The 18,395-nt window shown below is 49.2% G+C and overlaps 1 protein-coding gene and 1 long non-coding RNA gene across 2 annotated transcripts in view; both read left to right on the top strand.

Moving 5' to 3' along the window:
* The window catches only part of LOC139276788 (collagen alpha-1(VII) chain-like), a gene marked incomplete at its 5' end in the record, with an annotated part of 111,478 nt that overhangs the window by 52,632 nt on the left and 40,451 nt on the right, over nt 1-18,395 (top strand). The window contains 4 exons of the mRNA XM_070894793.1: nt 14,261-14,296; nt 14,404-14,463; nt 16,088-16,132; nt 16,225-16,260. Coding sequence (XP_070750894.1) covers nt 14,261-14,296; nt 14,404-14,463; nt 16,088-16,132; nt 16,225-16,260 — 177 coding nt within the window. The remainder of the gene's footprint in view (nt 1-14,260; nt 14,297-14,403; nt 14,464-16,087; nt 16,133-16,224; nt 16,261-18,395) is intronic.
* On the top strand, nt 330-13,125 carry LOC139277352 (uncharacterized). The gene is made up of 6 exons (XR_011596071.1): nt 330-369; nt 1,690-1,725; nt 3,723-3,758; nt 5,124-5,183; nt 10,045-10,170; nt 13,054-13,125. It is a non-coding gene; the product is annotated as an uncharacterized lncRNA (long non-coding RNA).

Genomic DNA, 18,395 nt, shown 5'->3' with positions numbered 1-18,395 from the left:
GCACCGGAGGTGGCGGGGAGAGGAGGGGCAGCTAGCCCCAGGACACAGCGAGCCCCCTGCCGCTAGTATGATGCCGGACCAGGGAGGTTGCTGGACCAAAGAGTCCCGGACCAAAGAGGTTCAAGCTCTACTTTATTCTGGAGTCAGCTGGTATTCTAACTCCGGCCTTACACCACAGTTTCCTCGCCGAGGTGTGACCTGATGACACTGTGCCATTACTCTTAACAGATGAAGTGTAAATGCAGCCAAAAAGTGATTGTGATGTTAAATGAGAAGGACTGTAAGTAAAGTGAACATTTTTATTTATTTCCTCCCTCCCCCCAGGGTATGAAAGGAGACCAAGGTTCAGCAGGTGCGAGAGGAGAGAAGGTAGGAAATCAAAGACTTGAATGTGTGATCCACTGACATAGATTTGGGGCCAGGGCGAGCCAAAACCCCATAGTGCAGTCTTTGGGTGCAATATCCTGCCCATTCATCTTAATAGATGGAAAATCATCAACGCTTTGTGCTAAATACACAGTAAGGGGAGAAAATGTAAACTTTGGCCGATAGTGTAAAATGGGGAGTATCGTATTGGCCGCCAAGTATATAACCGACCTATCAGTGAGATGGAAAATTGAACGTGGTTTACAACAGTTCGATGGGCTGTGAAGTAAAATGGATGATAAAGTTACAATCAACCTGTATTTCTGTCCCACTGGATTCTCACACCTCAGCATTGAAAGTTTAAAATTCCACCCTACCTCACCAGCTCAGTATCTGTATGGTGGTGTAGTGGTTGTGTATCTGGACTAGTAATCCAGAGGCCTGGACTACTGATCCCGGAGGCATGAGTTCAAATCCCACCACGGCAGCTGGGGAATTTAAATTCAATTGAATAAATCTGGAATAAAAAGCTAGTATCTGTAACGGTGATTATCAGATTGTTGTTAAAAACCCATCCGATTCACTAATGGTCTTTCGGGAAGGAAATCTGCTGTTCTGGCCTATATGTGACTCCAGACCCACAGCAATGTGGTTGATTTTTAACTACCCCTCTGAAATGGCCTAGCGAGATACTCAGTTATCAAGAAGGCGGCTCACCACCACCTCCTCAAGGGCAACTAGGGATGGGCAATAAATGCTGGCCTTGCCAGCGACACCCACATCCCGTGAATTAATTAAGAGAAACTTTACAGTGTGTCAATAGAATCGTCAGTTTGAGGGATAGTTCATTGACTTTCAGTCAGGGTGGGTTATGCCCAGCAAGTAAGTGGGCAATTATGCTGCTCATCATTTTTTTTGTCAGTTTTGGCTTTGTGTCGACGGACTGCATGAGGGAACCAAACCCGGGCGGGTTGTACAACGGGCGGATGGTCCGCTGTGCCGGGTTCCCGCCCAGGCCGAAGGGCTGAGAATGACCCCAAGTCCTATTGAAAGGTGCCTTCAGTCACTCCCCCCACACACCCCCCACCCCTCCCCCCGGTTACTTCGACCCACTTACTCCATGCTCCGTATCCTATTCCTCCCCCGTGAAGCACTGGGGGTTATTCATTGCTGTAAACGGCTGATTGAGTGCAATGTGTTGCTCTTGACTGTCTCATCGCATCTTGCTCTCTGTTGAATTAAACGGGGAATATCATCTGTTTTGAACTCTGTTTGACTGGTGATTTTTGGTCAGGATTGGAACATGTTTCTGTCTCATTCCAGGGTGGATTGGGCGAGCCTGGTGAGCCGGGACAGGATGTGAGTGATCCACCTATTTACCACTTTTCACACCTCCATTGTGATTGACGTCTGACAAGGAATAAGTAGCAATAGTGATCCTTTTATTAATAGGAAAGGGGAGCAGTTCTTTATTAAAGTCTTTGACGGCTGGATTTTCAGTTCTGCTGATTTTGGGGGGGTAATGGCGGCGGGGCGGTAAAGTTTGCGCCCGGGAACAGTTAGTGCCTCAGTAAGTAAAATTCATCAGCTGGGCCCTGAGTGTGGGGCAGAGCGGTAAGGGAGGGAGGGCGTTAGGCCGGCTGAGCAACTGAAAATCCCGAGCTAAAGAGCCTGCCACGGAGCACCCTAAGAGAGGATTTTGGGGCAAAAATATAATCGCACCTAAAAACACAAGAAACATGCCCAATACCTTAAATACCCCACAGTAAGCTACATCGCAAAAATAAAACTAAACAAAACAATCAAACTAACCTCATTCCCCAACTCCATCACTCACCACCACCGGGACAGCTCTGACCGACTGGTTTTCCAGGCGATCCCACCACGGCGTGCTAGGGGGCGCGAGAAAGGTCAGAGCACAATAAATTTCACCACGCAGTGGAAACCGGCGGTGACGCTGGCCGGCTCGACACTCCTGGGCGGTGCTGCTCTGCGCCACCGGCAAAATCGGCAACGAATTTCCCGGCGAGGCACTGGAAGCCATTGCCGCCGCCATTACCTCCCCTCCGGGGCGCGAACTGAGGCAGCAACATAGCGAAAATCCAGCCCACATCCAGGAACGAGTAAGGTAGTTGAGCTTGATTGTGGTATGGTATGTCAAGGAGCAACGGAGACAGCAAAATACCACTGAGCCCATTATGTGCAGTGCTGTATCAACAGCTCGATGGGAAGCACTCGCCTCCGAGGCAGAAGATTGTGGGTTCAAGTCCCGCGCCAGAGACTTCACCCGCGCCAGAGACTTCAGCGCATAATCCCGACTGACACATACCGAGTGACTCCTGCACTGTTGGTGGCCTACCTTCTGTTGCCTGGGCCCTAAGCTCTGGAATTTCCTCCCTAACCCTCTCTACCTCTTTCCTCCTTTAAGACGCTCCTTAAAACCTACCTCTTTGACCAATATTTTGGTCGTCCGCCCTAATATCTCCTTATGTGGTTCGGTGTCAAATTCTGTTTGATAATCACTCCCGTGGTGCACCTTGGGACGTTTTACTACATTAAAGGCACTATATAAATACAAGTTGATGTTGTTGTTGTGACCGTGTCTCGAATGAGACGTTAAACCGGGGCCCCGTCTGCCCTCTCAGGTGGACGTAAAAGATTCCACAACACTAATCACAGTATTTCCCAGTATTTATGCCTCAACCAAAAAACACTGAAACAGATTATCGGGTCATTTAACACGTTGCTATTTGTGGGAGCTTGCTGTGCACAAATTGGCTGCCACATTTCCTACATTACAACAGTGACTACACTTCTAAAGTACTTCACTGGAACATCCTGAGGTTGTGTAAGATGCTGTATAAATCCCTAACCTTTCCTTTAACAAGCAAGTAACAGGTAACAAAATCATTTAGATCCTTCGCAAAAGATAGATATGTACTTTTGCTGAAGATTTTGCAACACAAAACTATCATCACAATGATTTTGTATCAAATAATTTTACACCTTGCTACTTGGGGTCTGTCCCTTCCTAAAACTAGTGGTGATTTTTACTTCTTTAATCGACATGTTACTACAGGAAAGCACCCCAGTTTTGCCTTGACAAAGTAGTCAGGTATATATTTTTATTCAGCTTTCTTTTAAACAATTGGCACATCATTTTATGTACTATGCCGACTTATGCAGAAGGAGACCTACATGTAAAATAGCGTCTGGTATTTTTGGGCCAAAATAGGGACAGGAATTTCCAGTTTTATACACGGGTATATATGGAAACCTATATCAAAGGGCAGGCAGAACCCTTGTTACAACTTCCTACCTTTTCATAATTATTTTATTAAATATTTTTATTGCAGGGTTTTAGAGGGGTGCCTGGAGTCAAAGGAGATAAGGTACGTGACATTATTATTGCAATTATATCACTATCGAAGAAGAGCAGGGGAGTTATCCCCAGTATCCTGGCCAATATTTATCCCTCAATCAACATCACTGAAACAGATGATCTGGTCATTATCACAATGCTGTTTGTGGGAGCTTGCTGTGCGCAGATTTTCTGACACTCCAACAGTGACTGCATTTCAAAAAGTACTGTTGATGAGAAATCAGGTGAAAAAGGACAGCAAAAGACCAGCTGGTCCACCAAGCCTGCTCCATCCTGTCGCAGTGCAACCTGCAGCCGGCCGCAATCACCCCTCTCCCCCTTCCCCTCGGGAGAGACAAAACGCAGAGGAAGGAACCCATAGGCTAATTCAGGGTAAATCTAGCAAATTCCTCTTCGACCCCAAAGGCAAGATCCAGGAGACCACAGTGACTGCTAGCACTAGTCCCAGTTAAACCACTGATCTTCTATAACCCGAGATGTCTTCCACTCACAGGATCTCGTCCAGCTCCCGTTTGGAGGCCAGCAGCAAAGCCGCACTGACCGGCGCTCTGTTCCAGAGGATACAAAGAGAAGTGCTCCCAGCATCTTGTTTTCAAATCCCTCCATGGGCCTCGCCCTTCCCTATCTCTGTAACCTCCTCCAGCACGACTGCTCTCTGAGCAATCTTTTCTAATGCAGTGTCCACACACAGCAGAATTGCTGGATAGTCGTCAGGAGCAGGAATGGTGGCTGATTTCCCACCTCTCTTCCCGGCTAAGGGTTGCTGAAGCCACCTCCTGGGTGAGATCTACCAAAACCAGCACCGGGCACAGGTGGGAACCTGGGACCTTCCGTACCTGAATGGTTCAGTACCACATTCAGCAGTTCACGTACCAATTGAGCCATAGTGGGAACTTTATTTTTATCCGTTTATTGTGGGCGCCGCTGCCAAGGCTGGCATTTATTGCCCATCCCCAATTGCCCTTGAGAAGGTGGTGGTGAGCCGCCATCTTGAACCACTGCAGTCCGTGTGGTGAAGGTACGCCCACTGTGCTGTTAGGGAGGGAGTTCCAGGATTTTGACCTAACGACCATGAAGGAACGGCCGATATATTTCCAAGTCAGGATTGTGTGTGACTTGGGGGGGAACTTGGAGGCGATGGTGTTCCCATGCGCCTGCTGCCCTTGTCCTTCTAGGTGGTAGAGGTTGCGGGTTTGGGAGGTGCTGTTGAAGAAGCCTTAGTGAGTTGCTGCAGTGCATCTTGTAGAACTGTTGACCATAATTTAACTTTCACTGCAAGTTGGCTCAGCGGCTGAAATAATTTCGAATCGCCGACTAGTAAAATGTTGCTCGATACCTGCATTTCTGAACGTTTCTCCACTTTTCCTCAACATAGGGTCATCCAGGCATTGGAATAGCAGGTCCAACAGGACAGCCTGGACCTCCCGGACTTAAGGTGATTGGTTTGTTTATATATTATTATTGCTGTTATGGGTCTTCTCTGATACTTGCACACACTAGGACTTAAGCCCCTTTGCCTGATTTTCTTATCCCCATCACAAGATGTCAGCCAAACCTGTCAACTTGTGCCGACAATTCCTAAATAAAAATTAAAAACCAGTTGCGAACAAATCAGTGGGTGAGGCTTTGAACCCCACATAGATGCAATGCGACCATTAAGTCAATCTTTTGTTCTGTTACAAGCCAGTGAACATTTGCTACATAAATACTGTTGGAAATCTGGAATATAAACAGAAAATACTGGAAATGTTCAGCAGGTCAGGCAGCATTTGTGGAGAAAGAAACAGAGTTAACGTTTCAGGTCTGTGACCCTTCGTCTGAACTAGAAAAAGTTCGAGATGTAACAGGTTTTAAGCAAGTGCAGAGGCAAGGAAAGGCGGGGGGAGGAAAGAACAAAAGGGAAGGTCTGTGATAGGGTGGAAGGCAGGAGAGATTAAAAGACAAAAGGGATGATGGTGAGAGGTGAAAGGAGATGGTAGTGGGACAAGTAAAGAAACAAAAGATGAGCCCAGAAGAGGAGTAAATGGCAATAGCAGAATTATCAGCAGCTGCCGTCTGTGGGCAGAGGTTATGCTCTGAAATTGTTGAACTCGATGTTGAATCCAGAAGGCTGTAAAGTGCCTAATCGAAAGATGAGATGCTGATCCTCGAGCTTACGTCGAGTTTCGTTGGAACAGTGTAGGAGGCCGAGGTCAGAGTGGGAGTGGAGTGGGGAATTAAAGTGACAGGCTTGGGTCATGCTTGGTATAGTTCGGCATGTTCTAAGTGAGAAGTGCATACAATTAGTTCACAGTTAATTCTGTTGCTTGCGGGAAGTGTTTCTCTCTGGCTATCTTTTTAGTGACTTTGGCCCCAACTTTCCACATGATTTGCGCCTGATTTTTAGGAGCAACTGGTGGAGAATGGACTATCTTAGAAATCGCAATTCTCCACATTTTTTTTTCTGCAGTTCTCGTCAGTTAGAACAGTTTCACTTTGGAACAGGCCACTGACGCCTGATTTGAAAGTTTTCACAGTGAAAACGTACTCCAAACTAAAGTAGAATGGAGCAAGTGAAGATTTTTGTAGAACTGAAAAAACCTGTTCTACACATTAAAAAATCAGGCGCAGGTTACAAATTAGGCGTCCAGAACGAGGTGGGGTGGGGGGGGAGGGAAGTCATTAAATTCTATAATAAATCCTTATTTATACTTCTACAAATATTATACAAATAAATCCAACCTGAATAAACATTTATAAGCAAAGAAAAGATTAAATAAACCATCTTCCTACCTGTGTGAAAGTGCTTCAGGCACAGAGAATGCTGCAGGAAGCCTCACAAGTTGAGGCAGCCGTTCGTTCCCGCGGGGGGGGGGGGAGGAAGCCGTTCGTTCCCGAGGGGGGGGAGGAGGAAGCCGTTCGTTCCCGCGGGGGGGGGGGGGGAGGGAAGCCGTTCGTTCCCGAGGGGGGGGGGGGGAGGAGGAAGCCGTTCGTTCCCGAGGGGGGGGGGAGGAAGCCGTTCGTTCCCGAGGGGGGGAGGAGGAAGCCGTTCGTTCCCGCGGGGGGGGGGGGAGGAGGAAGCCGTTCGTTCCCGGGGGGGGGGGGGGGAGGAAGCCGTTCGTTCCCGAGGGGGGGAGGAGAAGCCCGTTCGTTCCCGGGGGGGGGGAGGAAGCCGTTCATTCCCGGCGGCCGGGGGGGGGAGGAAGCTGTTCGTTCCCGGGGGGGGGGGAGGGAGGAAGCCGTTCGTTCCCGAGGGGGGGGGAGGAGGAAGCCGTCGTTCCCGAGGGGGGGGGGAGGAGGAGGCCGTTCGTTCCCGCGGGGGGGGGGGGGAGGAGGAAGCCGTTCGTCGGGGGGGGGGTGAGGAGGAAGCCCGTTCGTTCCCGCGGGGGGGGGGGGGAGGAGGAAGCCGTTCGTTCCCGCGGGGGGGGGGAGGAGGAAGCCGTTCATTCCCGGCGGCAGGGGGGAGGAGGAAGCCGTTCCCGACGGCGGGCGGGAGGGGGGGGGGAGGGAGTGCGGCCCGACCGACTGACCGAACGCAGCGGGGGGGGAGGAAGCCGTTCCAGACGGCGGGCGGGGGGGGGGGAGGGAAACGGCTGCCTCAACGTTCTGAGGCTTCCTGCACCTTCTCACTGCTGCAGGAAGCCTCAGTGCTGATGTGCTGATGGCAATGTGCTTTTATTAAAAAATGTTCAAAAATTAAACAGCTACAAAGAACTACAAAAATGGCCGAGTGCCAATGTTTCCTTCACACTGAGCGTGCACGAACGCTCCAACGCGCACGCGCAGGGTTGCCGGCAGGAAAAAAACTAATTTAAATGGTACCCGCCCCCTCTCACTTACAAAATCGGCACGAGTGGTAGGCTCCGCCCCCTGGCCGCCGCGTCAAGCAGACATGGAGCTGCAGGGCGCTCCAGAATCGCGCGTTTTTTTTCCGCCGCCGTTTTCGGCGCGAAAAACGGGCGCCCAGCTCAGAGGGGCGCCCGTTTTGTAGCGTGTGGAAACTTGGGGCCTTTATGTTGGCATTGCAAAAAAAAAATTTAAACCAAGAAATCTAGGTGAATGGGCAGAGCCTAGCAGGAAACTACCAAGTCTGCAAAGAGAAAAGGTAAATCAAAAAGTGATTGACTGATCCGAAGCGTGACCTTTTCAAAGTCGGTAGATCGTAGGATGAGGAAAGGACTGAGGGAAGAAAGGGTTTCCACAGTTTTGAGGGCTGGAGAACAAATGAGTTTGAATGGGGTTTGGGAGATAGTCTTGATTTCATTCTAGTTTCTGAAACAAAGCCTGCCCCCAACCTCCCGAAGATGATTTGTTAGCCTTGTTAATTAAGAACACTTTAACCGATCCTTTTAACCTAAGCCGCCCAGCGAGATCGGAACAGCCGCCTATTTTACACCCCGTCCAATTTTACTTTCCATTAAAGTCAAATCGGGCGGGATCAGCGTTCCGTGAAGTTGTGCGGCCGCACAGCAGTCTGGAGATCCCGCGCAGGTCGCGCAATAGCTTTACAATTGAACTAATCGCACGTGTACGAGAAATTGAATGTGCCGCGCAGCCTGCGCACACAAAATAGAACATTGTGCAGGATGTAAAACGGGCGACCGATCCCATCCCGCCAGTGGGGTTAGGTTTAAATGATCCCCTCGGCGTTTAAATCAACCTAGTAACCGAGGGGTTGGTGCATTTTTCGAACTCCAGAGGCTTGAGCACAAAATCTAGGCTGACACTTCCAGTGCAGTGCTGAGGGAGCGCTGCACTGTCGGGGGGGCCGTCTTTCGGATGAGGCGTTAAACCGAGGCCCTGTCTGCTCTCTCAGGTGGACGTAAAAGATATCCCTGGTGTCCTGGGCCAATATTTATCCCCCAATCAACATCACTAAAACAGATTATCTGGTCATTAGCACATTGCTGTTTGTGGGAGCTTGCTGTGCGCAAATTGGCTGCCGCGTTTCCCACATTACAACAGTGACTACACTCCAAAAAGTACTTCATTGATTGTAAACACTTTGGGACATCCTGAGGTTGTGAAATGCGCTATATAAATGCAGGAGACTTTCTCTTTTTTTATGTCCATATCCACTGGGAAGGCACTTTCAACTCAGTACTGGTGTTTGGGAGATGTAGCCTGTAATGCTGTTTGCCAAATGCAAAGCTTTGCTCATGAAGGGCTATTTGAAGGACCATTGCCGGAAATTTCTTTGGAGTATCTTCCGCTTCGCTAACACTGTCTACGTGCGCCATGGTAATTTTCAGCACCACCAATGGCAGACAGCTCCGATCAATGGTTTCCTCCCCACGACAAACCAGCCCAAGGATTTCTGCTTCCCCTTCCCTCCAACCCCCTATTTCATTGGATCGTATGAGGGGGTGGGGAGGGGCAGACGGAAGCAGAACGAAACGTGTCACTCCCCAACCTCCCTGTCATCGGGGGAAAGCTGCTGCTGCCTGAATGGCCTGTTTCTGCTTACACTAAATTGACACGACTGAGAGAGACAGGGGCCTTTGCTGCGTCTCCAAGCCATTTCTATTCAGGGAGCGCTGGAAACTGGGTCCTCCTGCCAGACCCAGCCTTGTGGTATTCGGAGATCAGCAGAGGGGGCCCTAGAAGGGCCGATGTTTCGTTCTCCGAGAGTGGCTGTGCGCAGTAGAAGGGAAACTCTTTAACCTCTAAAAATGCATTTATTAAAACGGGCAGCTCACAGGTCACCACTTTCTCCCACTGAAGCAAGCCCCTCCCCCTCCCTCCCCAGACTGACTGGTGCCACTCCACCTCCCCTCCCCCCAGACTGCTGCCCCTCCCTCCGGCCCCCCAGACTGATGCCACTCACCCCTCCCCCCCCCCTCCCCCGAGACTGGTGCCACTCCCCCACTCCTCCAAGACTGGTGCCACTCCCCCACAGACGGCTGCCCCTCCCCCCCCTCAGACTGGTGCCACTCCCCCCCTCCCGAGACTGGTGCCACTCCACCTCCCGTCCCCCAAACTGCTGCCCTTTCCCCCCCCCCGCCCCCGAGACTGGTGCCACTCACCCACAGACTGCTGCCCCTCCCCCCCCCCCCCCCCCGCTGAGACTGGTGCCACTCCCCCACAGACTGCTGCCCCCCCCCCCCCCCCCCCCCCCCAGACTGGTGCCACTCTCCCACAGACCTGTGCCTGCCTCCTGTATGTACATTTCCCAGGGGTCAGCAGGGAATCTCTGGGTTGGGCTCTGAAGCGGGTCAGGAGGAGGGCGAACAGCCTTGGCCGCGGACTCCGAATGTTGCGCTGTTACATATTTTTACATCAGAATGAATAACGAGGGGCTGTTTTAATCTTTTCAGGGTGACCCTGGTTTCACGGGCCCCCCCGGCCCCCCTGGGCACCAAGGCCCCGCAGGTATCTCGGGACAGCCAGGCCTCCGAGGCGAAGTTGGACTACCCGGGCCACAGGGACCAGCGGCAGAGAGGGTAAAGCAGAGGCCTTGGTCGCCATGAATTTCACAACCTGGTTTTAACAAGAAGCCACATTTTTTGTGATTGTTGTTGTTGTTGCCGAAAGTGTCACTGTTCACAAACAGCCAACAAATTAAATACAAACCACTAGATATCTACAGCAGGCCCGTCAGAATCTTAACACGAGACTAAGCCCTCTTCAGATGTACAGCTGTTCAGGCAAAGTACAAAGCTGCTGAGATCTGCTGACAATTCAATTCAGCTTCCACCGGCATAGAATGATACAGCACAGAAGGAGGCCATTCGGCCCATCTTGCCTGTGCCAGCTCTTTTGAAAGAGCGATCCAATTAGTCCCACTCTCTCCCTACTCTCTCCCCATTGCCCCGCTAAATTTTCCTTTTCAATTATTTACCCAATTCCCTTTTGAACATTGCTGTTGAACCTGCTTCCTCCGCCCTTTCAGGAAATGCATTCCTGATCATAACAACTCGCTGGATAAAACAAAATTCTCATCTCCTCTCTGGTTCTTTTGCCAATTCTCTTAAATCTGTGCCCTCTGGTTACCGACCCACATGATTCGAAACATTAGCATTTTGGTTTTTTTTGGATAACGTCAATTTGAAAAGTCAACCATCTAATAAATTGTCCCGGTTAGGCCTTTTGTCTCTGGGATATTGTCCTGTGAGGTGGTGTATTCTGTCTGACGTTGGTTATCATCATCATCATAGGCAGTCCCTCGGAATCGAGGAAGACTTGCTTCCACTCTTAGAATGAGTCCTTAGGTGGCTGAACAGTCCAATGCGAGAGCTACAGTCCCTGTCACAGGTGGGACAGACAGCCGTTGAGGGTAAGAGAGGGTGGGACAGCCTTGCCGCACGTTCCTTCCGCAGTCTGCATGCTCTCGCCGACAAGTCTCGAGGCGCTTAGCACCCTCCCAGATCCACCTCCTCCACCCAGGGTGGTCATCGGCCAGGGACTCTCAGGAGTCGGTGGGGATGCTGCACTTTATCAGGGAGGCTTTGAGGGTGTCCTTGTAATGTTTCCTCTGTCCACCTTTGGCTCGTTTGCCATGACCGAGTTCCGAGTAGAGCGTTTGTTTCTGGAGTCTCGTGTCTGGCATGCGGACAATGTGGCCTTCCCAGCGGAGCTGATCAAGTGCAGTCAGTGCTTCAATGCTGGGGATGTTGGCCTAGTCAAGATCATGTGGGAGGAATATTGTACTGAATGCCCCATCACTCCTCAACATCACAAGGAGAGCACCCTTACACCAACTTGTGTCTCCCAGTCACACTCTGCATGCTTTAGAATCATTGGTTAGTCGCAAGGAGGGAGCAGATATCTTTTGTGACACTCCACCGATGGGACCAAATCAGTCCTTATCTGGTTACCTTATCTGAGGAAGGACATACTTGCCTTAAAGGTGGTGCAATGAAGGTTCACTAGATTGATTTGTGGGATGAGAGGTTTGTCCTATGAGGAGAGATTGAGTAGATTGGGCCTAAAGTCTCTGGAATTTAGAAGAATGAGAGGTGATCTCATTGAAACATATAAGATTCTGAGGGGGATTGACAGGGTAGATGCTGAGGGGTTGTTTCCCCTGGCTGGAGAGGCTGGAACCAGAGGTCACAGTCTCAGGATAAGGGGGCAGCCATTTCAGACTGAGATGACAAAGAATTCTTCACTCAGAGCGTTGTGAACCTTTGGAATTCTCTGCCCCAGAGGGCTGTGGATGCTCAGTCATTGAGTATATTCAAGGCTGAGATTGATAGATTTTTGTACCTTGGGGGAATCAAGGGATATGGAGATCGGGCGGGAAGGTGGAGTGGAGGTCGAAGATCAGCCATGATCTTATTGAATGGTGGAGCAGCCTCGAGGGGTCGAATGGCCGGCTCCTGTTCCTAATTCTAGAAAACGATGTTGTGAAGCTGGTGGTGGCCACAATGGGCTCTCGTACCTTGCCTAAGTAGCTCATTTTCCATGTGTAAGCCCCGACGGTGAGTGCCAGTCGACTATTCAACCATGGCGGTATCACAATTAAGAACATAAGAAATAGGAGCAGAAGTCGGTCATTTGGCCCCTCGAGCCTGCTCCGCCATTCAATAAGATCATGGCTGATCTGAACTTGGCCTCAACTCTACTTCCCTGCCCGCTCCCCATAATCCTTGACTCCCTTATCATTCAAAAATCTGTCTATCTCCGCCTTAAATATATTCAATGACACAGCCTCCACAGCTCTCGGGGGCAGAGAATTCCAAAGATTCACGACCCTCTGAGAGAAGAAATTCCTCCTCATCTCAGTTTTAAATCAGCGACCCCTTGTTCTTAAACTATGCCCCCTAGTTCTAGATTCCTCCATGAGGGGAATCATCCTCTCTGCATCTGTCTTGTCGAGCCCCCTCAGTATCTTATATGTTTCAATAAGATCACATCTCATTCTTCTAAACTCCAATGAGTATAGACCCAACTTACTCAACCTTTCTTCATAAGTCAACCCCTTCATTTCAGGAATCAACCTCGTGAACCTTCTCTGAACTGTCTCCAATGCAAGTATATCCCTCCTTAAATACGGAGACCAAAACTGTACGCAGTACTCCAAGTGTGGCCTCACCAATACCCTGTACAGTTGTAGCAGGACTTCTCTGCTTTTATACTCCATCCCCCTTGCAATAAAGGCCAACATTTCAATTCCCTTCTTGAGCGTGATCTCGTCCTCACCCAACATTCACACTCGCATACTTTCCAGAAGGGTTCATGAATTTCATCCTGATCTTCAGCGAGAGCCCTGGCAGAATTTTGCCCCAGGTTGTTGTAAACACATTCAACTTTCGTAATCCAGTTAATTTGACAAAATGCTCAATTTCAAGCGTATTCTTTTTAACGATTTATTGTTATTTAAGAGCCCACCTGGGTTTCCAGGAAGAGATGGAACAACTGGTGCACCAGGACCCCCGGGACTTCTAGGATTACAGGTTAGCTAAACCATTGTCCATTGTTGTTGTGTTTTTATGTCAGCTGTGGCTCAGTGGGCAGCACCCTCGCCTCTGAATCAGAAGGTTGTGGGTTCAAGTCCCACTTCAGAGACTTAAGCACAGAAATCTAGGCTGACACTCCCAGTGCAGGATGAGACGTTAAACCAAGGCCCTGTCTTACCTCTCGGGTGGATGTAAAAGATCCCATGGCACTATTAGAAGAAGTGTTCCTCCCCGGTGTCCTGGTCAATATTTAATCCCTTGATCAACATCACTGAAACAGATGATCTGGTCATTATCACATTGCTGTTTGTGGGAGCTTGCTGTGTGTAATTTGGCTGGAAAGCGCTTTGGGACATCCTGAGTCATGAAACACTATATAAATGCAACTCATTAAAATGCATGGTGAATGTCAGATATTAAAAAAGAAAGAAAGGCCTACATTTATATAGCGCCTTTCACGATCACCGAACATCTCAAAGCACTTAACAGCCAATGGAGTACTTTTTGGAGTGTAGTCACTGTTGTAATGTGGGAAACGCGGCAGCAATGTGATAATGACCAGATAATCTGTTTCTGTGATGTTGATTGAGGGGTAAATATTGGTCCAGGACGTCGGGGATAACTCCCTTGCTCTTCTCGAAATAGTGCCATGGGATCTTTTTTACGTCCAACTGAGAGGGAAGACGGGGCCTCGGTTTATCGTCTCATCCAAAAGACAGCACCTCCGACAGTGCAGCACTCCCTCGGCACGACACTGTAGTGTCAGCCTGGATTTATACCCTGGAGTGGGACTTGAACCCACAACCTTCTGACTCAGAGGCAAGCATACTACCCACTGAGCCACAGCCGACAATGTTAACATTAAACTACTGGTGGGTCTCAGGATATTTAAGCCTTCCTGTGGGGAATTCTTCAAAAGGTGCCAGTAATCGTGACCTTAAGAATGCCAACAGGGTCAGGGAGCTCAGGTTCAGAGTGTGGGAATCCCACCCACGGTGGCCACAGAGATGGAAGGGACCACGGATATTCTGGACCATGATATTTAATACAAATAAACGAAAGTGGGGTGGGGGGGTGCAGAGTTATAATTCAATTAAAATTGGTTAACTTAAAATGTAAATATTTTATTCAGGGTTTGCCAGGGCCAGCCGGTTCAAAAGGTGACAAGGTAGGAACAGAATTCAGTCCTGCCTGGGACTTTATTCCCCTTTATCTGCTCTTATTATTTACCTCTTATTAAGCTCTTATTGCTGTGCTTTTTCGATTTCTGTGCAGGGTGAGACTGGGGCAGGTGTACCTGGACCAAGAGGAGGAAGAGGAGATCCAGGAGCCAGGGTACGAAAATCTTTTCTCTTTAGATGTGAGCCTTAAGGGTGGGTTTAATAAGTTTAAAACCCATCGCTGGTACCTCAAAGTTGCAATGTTACGGTGGAGTCAGGCCAGTGATCTGGGCTGTTTGGCTCACTTGGGAGCTGGGACTGATCTCACCAGTAAGAACATAAGCATTAGGTGCAAGAATAGGCCATTCAGCCCCTAGAGCCTGCTCCGCCATTCAGTAAGATCATGGCTGATCTTTGGCCTCAACTCCACTTTCCCGCCATATCCCTTGATTCACCCAGAGTCCAAAAATCTATGGATCTCAGCCTTGAATATACTCAACGACTCAGCATCCACAGCCCTCTGGGGTAGAGAATTTCAAAGATTCACAACCTTCTGAGTGAGGAAATTTCTCCTCATCTCAGTCTGAAATGGCCACCCCTTTATCCTGAGACAATGCCTCTTAGTTCTAGACACTCCAGCCAGGGGAAACAACCTCTCAGCATCTACCCTGTCAATCCCCCTCAGAATCTTACATATTTCAATGAGATTACCTCTCATTCTTCTAAACTCCGGAGAGTATCGGCCCAATCTACTCAATCCTTCCTCATAGGACTCTCATCCCAGGGATCAATTTAGTGAACCTTTGTTGCACCACCTCTAAGGTATGTCCTTCCTTAGGTACAGAGACCAAAACTGTGCACAGTATTCCAAGTGTGGGCAATCAGCGCACTATACAATTGCAGCAGTTTTACCCCCGTCAATTTTCTTTTGTCAGTTGTCCGTCTCGAGGAGACACTGACTCTCGGAACGGGACAATCCGGCTGCAGAACAAAAAATAAACCGATTTCCTCCGCCCCCCCCCCCCACTATTTTTTTATCCCACTGGATCTTCCCCGCCAGCTCCCTCACGGCCGCCCAAAGTGCTGGAATACCACTTTAACATTTGCTGTGGCACTTTGCTGATCGCAAAACAAACAGAAGAACAAATGAAGCAATGTCTGGTACAAGACTTCATCCCACGAACATTGTGGCAGGCGATCGGGACGGCAGATGATGGAGGTTCCAATAACTAATGGTAAAATATCATATTTGATGTTAATTTGAGTTAGCGTCAGCTGTGGCTCAGTGGGTAGCATACTTATCTCTGAGTCAGCAGGTTGTGGGTTTGTGTCTCACTCCAGGGACTTGAGCATAAAAATCTAGGCTGACACTTCCAGTGCAGTACTGAGGGAGTGCTGCAGTGTCGAAGGTGCCGTCTTTCGGATGAGACGTTAAACCGAGACCCAGTCTGCTCTCTCAGGTGAATGTAAAAGATCCCACGGCACTATTTCAAAGAAGAGCAGGGGAGTACTCCCCGGTGTCCTGGGCCAATATTCATCCCTCAATCAGCATCACTAAAACAGATTATCTGGTCACTATCACATTGCTGTTTGTGGGAGTTGGCTGTGAGCAAATTAGCTGCCACGTTTCCTACATTATAACAGTGACTGCACTTCAAAAAGTATTTCATTGGCGGTAAAGTGCTTTGGGACATTCTGAGGTCATGAAAGGCGCTATAGAAATGCAAGACTTTCTCTTTTTTTCTATTTTTACTAAAAAAAAATAGTCTTATTCATTCATGTCATGGTTGCCTCCCTAGGGTGAAGATGGAAGACCAGGCTTGACAGGAGAACGTGGACTATCAGTAACTACTTCTCGGTTTCAAGTAGCTATTCATCACATTTTTCGCTTCCTGCCTTAACTTTTATTCTAAACCATGTTCCGTTGTCTTATCAGGGGCCTCCTGGTAGTCGGGGAGAAATGGGAGTCAAAGTAAGTGTGATCACTGGAGCTGTGCTGTAAGTTGTTCTTTCAGAGATAAGATGGCAATGGAGAAGGTTTGGGAGAGAACATATAGGCCCAAAAATTGCGGTAGAGGCTTCCTGCGGGCGGACACCTCCCACCCGGAGGAATGTAGACTTGCGGTCCGAGACCTCCATTCGCAGCCCAGCGCAGAGGCCCATGTACTCCAGGAGCGTGTGTGCAGCCGAGGATCACGTGGGCTGGACCAACCAATGAAAATGGCGCATCCCCATTGACAGTAATGGTGAGTTCTCTTTGTACAGAGATCACCATTTCTGTGAATAGGGATACCCCCAAAAACACACACACATTTTAACATATTTAAAATGAATTGAAATTTAATTAAATTAAATGTTTTAGACAAATGTTTATTTTTTTGAATTTTTTTAATATGTTTTAAAAGGGGTAAAAATAAACTTAACTTAATGGACAGAGTTTTTAATATAACAATCATTGACAACATTTTACTTTTCTATCTTTTAAAACTCTTGCGCTGGTAAAAGAGGGCCTTACGCTTTCTTTCACCAGGCGTAAGAGTTTGAAGGACATTCGCTGGGCAGGAGTTATCTCCGCCGGGGATGCGTTGGATCTGTCAAAAGACATTCTGACAGTGCGCAAGTGCCGGTTTTCGGCGCATCGCACTTGCGGGGCCTCCAGGTGCGTAGAGACCGCGATTTTTGACCCATAAAAAAAAAACTCGCTCCGCAGAGCCACCTAATCGCCAGAGACTGCAACTACATTGTGACAGTTGCGAAATCGAATGGGAATTGTTGACATAGCAGGTTACAACAGTATCAGCATAAGGGAGTCATCGGCTAAATCAGGGGATAAATGCTGAACTTCGGGAGCGGGGCAGAAGCTGCTGAGATTCAGGCAAGCGTCCCAAGGCACCTCGCCAGGCTTTTTGGCCGCAGGCATGTTGGACAACTGGGACGGCAGCGGCAGCTGCTGGTAGGTCTCCGGCGGGGGTGGGGGTGGGGGCGAGGTGGGGTGGGGGCAGGGCAGATTATGTACTTTGTGGAACCTAGGGGAGGATTCCTGGCCAACGTTCCACCTCAGGTGCGTGGGCACACGGACGCGCATCGATCGGGTGTTCCCGTGTAGGCCATTCGCCAGCTGTTGCTGCCGTTAACGATACGGCGCAGCAAATTTAAAGGGACCGTGTGTGGAAAAAGACAATTAGAGGAATTGTTGGCCCCACATCAAATAATTTAAAACTCTACCAATCCAGGGCCTCTTCGGCTCCGGCACCAGTGGAATCGGTCGGAGAGTGCAGGGCTCAGGCTCCCGACCAGTTTTATCCGGGTGTCAGCCATGGCTCAGTGGGCAGCAGTCTCACTTGCCTCTAAGTCAGAATATTGTGGATTCAAATCCCACTCTAGGGACTTGAGCACATAAATCTAGGCCGACACTCCAGTGCAGTGCTGAGGGAGTGCAGCACTGTCGGAGGTGCCGTCTCTCAGATGAGACATTAAACCGAGGCCCTGTCTGCTCTCTTGGGTGGATGTAAAAGATCGAAGAAGAGCAGGGGAGTTATCAACATAAAAAACAGACTATCTGCTCATTATCACGTTGCTGTTTGTGGGATCTTGCTGTGCGCAAGTTGACTGCTGCGTTTCCTACATTACAACAGTGACTACACTCCAAAAAGTACTTCATTGGCTGTAAAGCACGAGATGTCCGATGGTTGTGAAAGGCACTATATAAATGCAAGTCTTTCTTTAAAATGCCAGTTGTGGTCCTGTGGACATCATGGGGCCTTGATTTGCATCTCAAAAGGGGCGGACTGACCTTAAACAGGCAGACGAACCGGCCGCCTATCGGTAGGACCCCAGGGAAAGTCAAGGTGGACCGATCATTGGGGGGGGCGGGGGTGTAACAGGGACTGTTAATGCCAACAACCCTATTTTGAGGCCCTCAACCTCCAACTTCGATTCTCCAGGGGGTGCTGGAAATCTGAACTTAATACCTGTATCAGAACACGCTGGCAGAGCGCAGAAGGCTGGACACCATCTGAAAGAGTCGGAGTTAACGGTTATTGATTCGGCCAGGACCCTCCCCCCGAACAGGCCAGTCCTGATGAAGAACCAGATTAAAATGTAGAC

The sequence above is a fragment of the Pristiophorus japonicus genome, chromosome 12 (assembly GCF_044704955.1).
Source record: "Pristiophorus japonicus isolate sPriJap1 chromosome 12, sPriJap1.hap1, whole genome shotgun sequence".
In the NCBI taxonomy this organism is placed as follows: Eukaryota; Metazoa; Chordata; class Chondrichthyes; family Pristiophoridae; genus Pristiophorus; species Pristiophorus japonicus.
The sequence above is the reverse complement of the archived record's forward strand: the minus strand, read 5'-3'. Positions and strand labels throughout refer to the sequence as shown.